The sequence below is a fragment of the Rhinopithecus bieti genome, unplaced genomic scaffold (assembly GCF_001698545.2).
Source record: "Rhinopithecus bieti isolate Rb0 unplaced genomic scaffold, ASM169854v2 scaffold_14876, whole genome shotgun sequence".
Taxonomy (NCBI): Eukaryota; Metazoa; Chordata; class Mammalia; order Primates; family Cercopithecidae; genus Rhinopithecus; species Rhinopithecus bieti.
In genome coordinates, this window is record NW_016807955.1 from 315030 (window position 1) to 325381 (window position 10352).

Consider the following 10352-nt stretch of genomic DNA (forward strand, 5'->3'; position numbering starts at 1 on the left):
AAAAAAAAAAAAAAAAAAAGACCTAGAACTAGTTTCCAGATTAACTTCTCTTCTTCTCAGAAGCCTTCGGGTATGTAAGTCTCTTTTTATTGGGTAAAGGAATTTGGGAGTACCACGTCTCAAAAAAAAAAAAAAACTAGAACTAGTTCCCAGGTTAACTTTTCTCCTTCTCAGAAGGGTTTGGGTATGTAAGTCTCTTTTTATTGGGTAAAGGAATTTGGGACTACCAACTGGTTTCCTTCCTTAAAGTTTTCTTCCATTTCCTTCCAGAATGACTGCTAAGTAGTTCAGTTTTACCTTCTCCCTGTTGTGCTATTTCTAGAAGAATCACTGTAAAACTGTTTCCTGTTTTTAAGAGTTTATAATTACAGTAATTTTGCTAAATAGGGGTTAAAGAAATAATAGGAGCCGTATATATTGATTCATTTGTTTGCCTAACTAGGCGTGAGACTGAAAATAGACTTATTAAAATTAATAATTTTATAATTGACAAATAATTGTATGTATTTATCAAGTATAACATGTTTTGAAATATGTATACATTGTGGAATGGCTAGATCAAGCTAATTAACATATGTATTACCTCAAATACTTATCATTTTTTGGTTGAGAACACTTAAAATTTACTCTTTCAGTGATTTTCAAGATAAAATACCTTGTAATTGACTATAGTCTTCCTATCTGAAATTTTGTATCATTTGACCAACACCCTCCACCCCAACCTTNACCCCCTTACTAACTACTATTCTACTCTCTGCTTCTACTTCTCTTTATCCCCAAGAAGTTTCATCACACTCTGCCTTTAGCCACATGCTTGACAGTGTCCACACAATGGTCCTCATATTTGTGTTTCCAGTTGCAAATTGTCCCGAGTTTTTTTTTTTTTTTTTTTTTTTTTTGCAGGGGGAGGCATAGTTATTTCTTGAAGGCATTGTTAGGAAAAGATTGACTACATTAAGTCTTTATAATAGACTGGAGAACAAGAAAGTACTTAATTTCTTTGAGTTTCAATATCCTCATCGATAGCATAGAGATTAAAATCCCAGGATGAGTTCTCATTGTGTTGCCTAGGCTGGAGTACAGTGGCTATCCACAGGTGCGATCATAGCTCACTGCTGACTTGAACTCCTGGACTCACGTGATCCTCCTACCTCGGCCTTCTTAGTAGCTGGGACTATAGACGTGCAACACCATGCCTGGCAAAATTACTATTTTTATATAATTCATTGTAATTGGGGTCTTTTATTTGAGAATTATTGTGTTCCTTTGGAAGTATCATGTCCTTGCTTTTTCATATATGACGTGTCTTTATGTTGATTTCTACACATCTAGTGGGATATTCACCTCATGAAGTTTTATGGAGTAATTTCCGAGGGAAAGACTTATTTGTATAAATGGGTCTTAGGGTGTCAGTTTTGGTGGGGTGTGTTGGCCTTGGTTCTAGGTGGATACAGTAGTGTAGTTTCTGTGTAGTTTCTTCAGCTGTAATTCACACTAGTGACATTTGTGAGTGTCTCAGTATGCTAGGCTTTTCTCGACAAGGCAGAGTCCCTCCTGACCCTGGGCTAACTCTATCTGGGCAGTGGAGATGAGGCTACAGAGGCTGGGTGCCTCCACACTGCCCTTCTGGGCTTCAAATTACCATAGATGCCTATTCACCCCCACACCACACTCCAGTGCTCTTTACTTTGAAAAGAGAAATAAGCACTGGTAATCACTAACACTTTAAGCAGTATTTCTACTTTGGTATGTCCTAACTAAAAAATAGATATAGGCTAGTGATACTTTGAAGAGCACTATGAAAAAGGATCAGTAGATCTTAATGGAAAGATGTTTTAAGTTTTCTACTATTAGTGAATAAAATTACATATAGTATGATTCTTATTACTTGAAATTAGGAGGGGAAAGAATTTTGAGGTAAATTTGAAAAGGCATAAAATAGACTACGCTGACAAAATCTTCACAGATTAAAATACTAATATTTGCATTGTCATGAATATTACAAACAGTATTCCTTGTCTTTTATTTGCTTTTTTTTGTTTTGTGTTTAGTGTTTCTTGCTATATGAAATATAACTTCTTTATGCAGCCTAGATTTTTTTCTTTGTACTTTCTGACCTTGTCGTGTTTAGAAAGCCATACTCTAAGATAATTAAGTACTTCCACTATTTTCTTCTAGTTCTTTAGTGGCCATTTCCTCCTTCATTACATGTATTATTCTTTTTTAAAAATTAAATATTAAATATATTTTAGTGATAATTTCTGAATAATTAGGATGTTGATCTTAGTTTATTATGTTAAAAGATAGAAAGTCCACCTTAAGTTACGATGTAGAAAGGTAGAGGAAGTATTGCTCCCATCCTTACTATAACAAAGAGCCAGTCATCAGCAAAATCATGTTTTCTTAAAACCATTACAGAGCTAAGGTTGTAGGGCAAACAATTAGGCTGATATTTAAGGAAAAACAGGCCCCTCCAATGAAAAACTTGCTGATTCATGGGAATCACTGGACACTATAAAATGTGGTAAAAATAATTCAGCTGACCGGGGGCAGTGGCTTACGCCTATAATCCCACACTTTGAGAGGCCAAGGCAGGTGGATCACTTGAAGTCAGGAGTTTGAGACCAGCCTGGCCAACACGGTGAAACTCCATCATTACTAAAAATACGAAAAATTAGCCAGACATGGTGGCAGATGCCTGTAGCCCCAGCTATTCAGGAGGCTGCGCCAGGAGAATTGCTTGAAGCAGGGAGGGAGAGGTTGCAGTGAGCTAAGATTGCGCTGCTGCACTCCAGCCTGTGTAACATAGCGAGACTCCATATCAAAAAAAAGAAAAACGAAACAAAAACAACAAAAAAATTAGCCTGGCATGCTGGTGCATACCTGTAGTCCTAGCTACTCAGCATGCTAAGGTGGAAGGATCACCTGACCCTGGGAGGTTGAGGCTGCAGTGAGCTGTGATCGTGACACTGCACTCCAGCCTGGGCAACAAAGTGAGACTCTCTAAAAAAAAATTTAAAAAAAAATTTCAGCTAAAACGTTAGTGAATTGCAAAAGGCAATGGACTAGCACGAAAGTTTAGAACCCCTGGGAGTTGTAGACACAAGGGGAATTTACGGCCACTCATGGGCTCTTCACACACTCATCAGGGATTCATAAAAAAGACTGAGAATGAGAAAAATCCTTGTTCTTCATACAGTCCTTGGGGAAGAGATAAGCAGTTGCTGTGGAAAAGGAACCATGCCTCACCTTGTTCCTTTCCAACTTTCCCCTATGGAACAAAAAGCTTTAAGCTACTGGGGGAAGAGCAGCAAACTATATTGCCCTCAGAGCTTAGGTGAAGACCGCAGATCAGGAAGGAAACAAGAAAAATACCCTCTATAACTGGGAGAAGGGCAGGAAAACATCTTAAGCTTAGACAATTAGAGGTCTCTAATAACTGGGAGGGAGAGTAAGATCACTGAGAAATTCCTACCTTTGAGACCTACGGAAACAAGTCGAACCAGGACAACAGAAAACACCAATTCCACACTCCTAGTGCTCCCTCCCACCAGTCTAGCAAACACCAAGTAACTAGAGCAATCTGCTGACACAAGTATGGGAAGAGAACATCTTGCCAAATCCAAAGTCATGAAGATTTTCCTTTATGTTTCCTTGTAAGAGTTTTATAGTTTTAATTCTTCAGTGTATACCTTTGAATCATTTTGAGTTAACTTTTGTTAATGATGTAAAAGTCCAGCTTTTGTTGGTGGTGGTGCATGGCTATCTTACTTAAAATCAATTGACCATATGTGTGAGTGTTTATTTCTAGACTCTCATTTCTTTGGCATATGTCTTTTTCTATGCCAGTACCACACTGTCTTCATTCCTGTAGCTTTATAGTAAGTTGGTAAGTCTGAGTTTTCTTTTTTTTTTTTTAAAAGATTGTTTTAGATATTCAGAGTCCCTTGAAATATATGAAATTTAGTATGGATTTTCCCATTTCTGCTATATATCCTTTTGGAATTTTGAAAGGGATTGTATTGAATCCATAGATCATTTTGGGTAGTATTGTCATTTTAATAATGTTAAATTTTCAGTGCGTGAAAATGGGATGCCTTTTTATTTATTTTGTTCATGGTCCCAAATTAAAATCTACAAAATAATTTATATTCAACAAATTCCAGGCCAGGCACGGTGGCTCACGCCTGTAATCCCAGCACTTTGGGAGGCCGAGGTGGGTGGATCACCTGAGGTCAGGAGCTCAAGACCAGCCGGGCCAACATGGTTTGAAACCCTGTCTCTACTAAAAATATAAAAATTAGCCGGGTGTTGTAGCAGGCACCTGTAATCCCAGCTACTTGGGAGGCTGAGGCAGGAGAATGACTTGAACCCAGTAGGCAGAGGTTGCAGTGAGCTGAGACTGTACCATTGCACTCCAGCCTTGACGACAAGAGCAAAACTCCATCTCAAAAAAAAAAAAATTCCGTTTTATTTTGTGTCCTTCACTGTTTCCTTCCTTGTACAAAAGTAATAATTAAAAATATCTATATACTTCGGTTTGTTTATACATTGTTTGAAATATATAATTAGATACTTTTATATTTTTAATCTTCCTTAGGTAAGTAGTAAAATATAGTACATACTTTATCCCATCTTGATTTTTTTACTTAAAACTATATCCTCAGGTTCACTCAATAGTAATATACAGATATATATTCCTCATTACTTTGTGTAGCTGCATACACCATTGTATGATTATGTAATAATTTATTCAACATTTCCATATTGATGCACATGTGGGTTGTTTCTAATCTTTTGTTCTTATAATAAATAGCCATGTTTGTATTCTCTTAAATGTTGCTGGTGTAACTTTGGGATTAATTTCTTGGAATTGCTGTAAAAAGTAAATGCATATGTAATATTGCCAGATATTGCTAACTTCTCTATAGGGTTTGTACCTTTTTTTTTTTTTTTTTTTTGAGGCAGAGTCTCGCTCTGTCGTCCAGGCTGGAGTGCAGTGGCGTGATCTCGGCTCACTGCAAACTCCGCCTCCCACACCCAGAGAATTTTTGTATTTTTAGTCGAGATGGGGTCACCATGTTGGCCAGGCTGGTCTCGAACTCCCAACCTCAAGTGATCCACTTGCCTTAGCCACCCAAAGTGCTTACAGGCGTGAGCCACCGCACCTGGCCCTGTACCACATTATTACTACTAGCACTGTAAAAGAATTTCTGATTTCTCCAGAACCTTATTAACAGAGAATATTGTCAACCTAGTGAGAGATGGCATGTCATATAGTTTCAAATTTGTGTTTTTCTTTGCATAGCAAATTTGAAAGCATCTTTTTTCTTTCAGTTTCATACATTTATATAGCTCGTAAGAGCCATTTGCATTTCTTTTTTGAGAGCACATTTTATTACTTTTTGTGGATCACACAGGTATTGTGTATTCTGGCTACAAGCCTACATGAGGGCTGTGGGGCCAATATGTAGATACCAATTCTGAGATTTTTCCCTCTCTACCAGATATCAAGATTGACAATTACTTTTTCCTTTCTGCTTTTTTGGAGTAGATTTATTTTTTATTTGCGCTTATAATAAATGTTTAACCATTTTTGGGGGCAGAGGTTCGGACATCTGGCACTGTTTCCTGTGCCCTATGCCTCTGCAAAAAGAGGAGCTCATGGTTCACAGGATTTGGCAGATTACTTTGGAAAGGAAAGCTGGTTCTGGCTTAAGTAACTTCCAAAATTCTCACTTCCATGTTGTTTTTGACCTCGGTGTATTCCTTCCTTTCTCGTCAGACCATTTATGTATTTCTAAGTATTTTTTTACAAAATGTAGTTTTTTAAATGTTAATTTAAAATGTTAATTTTAAAACTAAACAGGTTTAGTTGTTTTCAACTGGAGATACTTTCTGGTTATCTAATCTTCCTATTATTTTTCAAAAATGTCTTGTCTGGTTTCCTTATTCTTCACAATGAACTCTAATCTGCTCTAAGGTTATTTCACCTTCCGTTCATTTATTTTTTTTCTCTAGGCTAAAAATTACAATTTTCTTTTTTAACACTTATTTCCTTTCCTGTTCATTTTTAGACTTTCTCCTATTTCTTTACATCCTACTGTTCTTAGCTTTTGTTGTTAATTATAGCTTTATAGTTTTTTGAAGTATAAGAATAGTGACTTATGTGTTCCTTCATTTATTGTCACTTTGGTCAAATTGAAGGAAGAAAACTGGACATTCTCAGTATGGAGAATCAACTTCGGACATGAGACATTTATGGCACATTTATGTATTTCACCTGATTGTGACCAGTGTTTTCCACTTTTTCAGGATGGTAGTGCTTTGGAGGATTCTAGCACTTCAGGGGCATCCTGTTCCAATTCAAGACCACATTTAGCTGGGACACATACTTCTCTTAGACTTCCACAGGAAGGAAAAGAAACCTGTATTCTTGTAGGCGGTCATGAAATAACTTCTGGATTAGAAGTAATTTCTTCCCTAAGAGCAATTCATGGGCTGCAAGTAGAAGTTTGTCCTCTTAATGGCTGTGATTACATCGTGAGTAACCGCATGGTGGTGGAAAGGAGGTCTCAGTCTGAGATGTTAAATAGTGTCAATAAGAACAAGCTCATTGAGCAGATCCAGCACCTGCAGAGTATGTTTGAAAGAATATGTGTGATTGTGGAAAAGGACAGAGAAAAAACAGGTTTGTATTTTTAAGTATCTTTGTTTATAAGACTGTAAAGGAACTTTACTGTTAACTTAGTTTATTCTTCTATTATTAGGATATGGGAAACTCTTAAAATATAAATACTTGACTGGTGAATGTCATTCATATTTTCATGCAGCCATAATGGCTTTCATTAGTTATTGTATTTAAATGCAGCTTATGAGAACTGAAGGGTCGGAAATTGAAGGCAAGTCTGCCAAACATAAGACTTTTTCAGGAACCCATGAAGAATGAGGGCCTTAAATAAGGCAGCAATGGGGAGGAGTAGTAGTATTTGGGAGATGTTTAAGGAGTCAGGATTAGCAAGAGTTGGTGGGAGAAGTTGAGAATTACTGAGTTGACCAACTTCTTGGTTATTGGGCAGTTAAATAGTGGTACTGTTTATTGCAATTATGAATATAATGGAAGCAACAGATAAGAGGGACAAGGAAAGTTCAATTTTGAACACGTTAAGATCGAGTTCTCAATGGGTCACTGAAGTGGGTGCCTAGGATGCATTTGGAAGTGCAGGATTGGAGCTTCAGGTAGAAGATTTCTGCAGTAATTATTCAATTGTATGGCGAGCTCTTAAGAACAGTGAAAAGATCATGAGATACGGAATCAGAAGACACACCGATTACTGGTTTCTTTATGCGACACTGCACTGACAAATCACTGCCTCTGAGGAACTAGTAATACACTTGTCCTATTCGTCTTGTAATATTATGAGAACTAAGTAAAATCATGTAGTTGTGAAAGCCACTGCAGAAGAATTGAAGATTTATACTTTTGGTAAAAGTGTAATTTATGTAAAACTTTTAAAAATTTTACATAAATTACATAAGATAATATGAGGAAGATAATATGGGAATTGGGCAGCTTTTTCATCCCCATTTTGTCATTGGTGAACCATGTAGCCTTAGATAAGTCATTTTATCTTTTGGTTACCCAATTTTTTTTTCCTTTTTTTTTTTGAGACAGAGTCTTGCTCTGTCGCTCAGGCTGGAGTGCAGTGGCACGATCTCAGCTCACTGCAACCTCCACCTCCCAGGTTCAAGCAATTCTCTTGCCTCAGCCTCCCGAGTAGCTGGGATTAGAGGCATGTGCCACCACGCCCAGCTAATTTTTATATTTTTAGTAGAGACGGAGTTTCACCATGTTGGTCAAACTGGTCTCGAACTCCGGACCTCAGGTGATCTGCCAGCCTCAGCATTCCAAAGTGCTGGGATTCCAGGCATGAGCCACCGTGTCCAGCCTTTTTTTTTTTTGGAGGCAGAGTCTCGCTCTGTCACCCAGGCTGGAGTGCAGTGGCGCAATCTCGGCTCACTGCAACCTCTGCTTCCTGGGTTCAGGTGATTCTCCTGCCTGAGCCTCCTGAGTAGCTGGGACTACAGACGCGTGCCACCACGCTCAACTAATTTTTTTTTGTATTTTTTGTAGAGACGAGGTTTCACCATGTTGGCCAGGATGGTCTCGATCTCTCAACCTCGTAATCTGCCTGCCTCAGCCCCCCAAAGTGCTGGGATTATATGTGTGAGCCACCGTGCCCAGCCCCAGCCTCTTTTTAATTTGAAAAGTCGGGGATAAAGGAAATAGATTTGGAATAGACAGGAAAGTAACATGGCAAACATTATAGAAAAGTATCAGGGGCCATAATAGCGAATACCAATAAAAGGATTTAAGTAGAATATGGAATAGAAAATGAACAAGAAAGGGTAGGGAACTAATTGACAAGATGACATTAAAATGGGTGTACAGGGTATTTGTTGAGTGATTCTTTGGAATAAATACATAAGATAATTTTATGTCACTTAAACTAGTACTTAATGCGCCCTTCCTCAGAGGTAGCATGAAAAATTAGAGATGAGTAATACAATCTTGGCCTTCAGGAGTGAATTATGTAGGAATATAAGCTCTTCCTTACTTATTCACCTTTCTATGTTGATTCCAGCTCAAGGCGCTCATAGTTATCCCTATTTTCTTTCTCAGATATTTGAGAAACATTAGTTGTAGGGTTTCTCATTAGCAGAATGTGGCACTTGTTTGCCAATGGTGTAGATCTTGGGATTTTAATAAAATAAAGTATATTAATGATTCTACTTGATATTAGTTACTAAAGTTTGCCTTTCCCTAAATTTAAATATTTAGGAGACACATCAAGGATGTTTAGGAGAACAAAAAGCTATGACAACCTGCTGACTACCCTAATTGGCGCTGGAATCCGAATTCTTTTCAGTTCCTGCCAAGAAGAAACTGCAGATTTGCTAAAGGAACTGTCTTTAGTGGAACAAAGAAAGAATGTTGGTATTCATGTTCCAACAGTGATGAATAGTAGTAAAAGTGAGGCACTCCAGTTTTATTTAAGTATTCCCAATATAAGTTATATAACTGCATTAAATATGTGTCACCAGTTTTCATCTGTGAAAAGGATGGCTAACAGGTATGTCTGTTGTAATATTTTTAATTGATTACTTTTAAAAGATTCTTAAAAGCATTCCATAGAAGTTTAACATTAAAAAAATTTAAGAGGCATTGTGCCTGTTAGATTATTTTATTCAGTAAACATTTTTTGCCTGCCAACATATATTAGTTACTATATGAAGCTGAGGGACATTAATCAAAGAAAAGAAAAAATAGGTGTCGGGATTTCCTTTGAGAACCTTAGAGCTCTGTGGAGAGACAATAAATAGCAGTTACATTTGACCTTGCAATCTAACATTTCTGGGCTGTTCAGTTCTGTAACAAGAAAAATGAGCATTTATATTGCTTGAAGAGGGAGATTTTAGAATGTAGTTCATTTTAATTAAAGGCCTACATCAGATACTGTCTTAGCTCATGCTGCAATGCTGAAATACCATAAACTGGGTAATTTATAAACAACAGAAGTTTATTTCTGCCAGTTCTGGATACTGGAAGTCTGAGATATGGCTGGGTTCTGGAGAGAGCTTTTTACTGAGTCACAGACTACTGCCTTCTCATTATATCCTCACATGGCAGAAATAGAGCTAGCTAGCTCTTTGACCTCTTCTTATAAGTGCACGAGGATATCCACCTTTATCAACTAATTCTCGAAGTTGCGTCTTCCAAATACCATCACATTGGGATCAGGGCTTCAACATATGAATTTTGGGGAACACAAAAACATTCAGTTCATTGAAGATATTGGAATTGTTTTTCTAGATAATTTTAAGGAAAGGAATCAAGTAGCTGTTTTATCCAAACTAATTTTCAAGACGTATCAGCTGGATGGATAATGGTTGAGATGATTTCCTTAAAGGCTACTGTGTTTGGTGTTCTTTAGGTAATATTAAATTTTATAAAAGCCAAAAGTCCTAGTGTAATGATTTTGTCTCATTTATTTTTCAGCTCACCTCAAGAAATCTCCATGTATGCACAAGTAACTCATCAGAAGGCTGAGGAGATCTATAGATATGTTCACTATGTATTTGACATACAAATGTTACCAAATGATCTTAACCAAGATAGACTGAAATCTGATGCATAATCAAGCTGCTCAAAATGGGGTTTTCAAAGAACTCTCACAATATTAAACGCACTTCAATAATCATTGCTGTTTTGTGATTATGTTTATTTGTAAATAAGAGAATATTTCCTTAAATATATTTTATATTGTATATTTTATTTATATAGATTATAT

General features: G+C 37.0%; 1 protein-coding gene across 1 annotated transcript in view; it reads left to right on the plus strand.

Moving 5' to 3' along the window:
* Positions 1-10331, plus strand: part of FANCM (FA complementation group M) — an 80076-nt gene extending 69745 nt beyond the window's left edge. The window contains 3 exon segments of the mRNA XM_017884178.1: positions 6316-6691; positions 8843-9134; positions 10061-10331. Coding sequence (XP_017739667.1) covers positions 6316-6691; positions 8843-9134; positions 10061-10199 — 807 coding nt within the window. The 3' untranslated portion in view covers positions 10200-10331.
* The last annotated feature ends 21 nt before the right edge of the window (positions 10332-10352 follow it).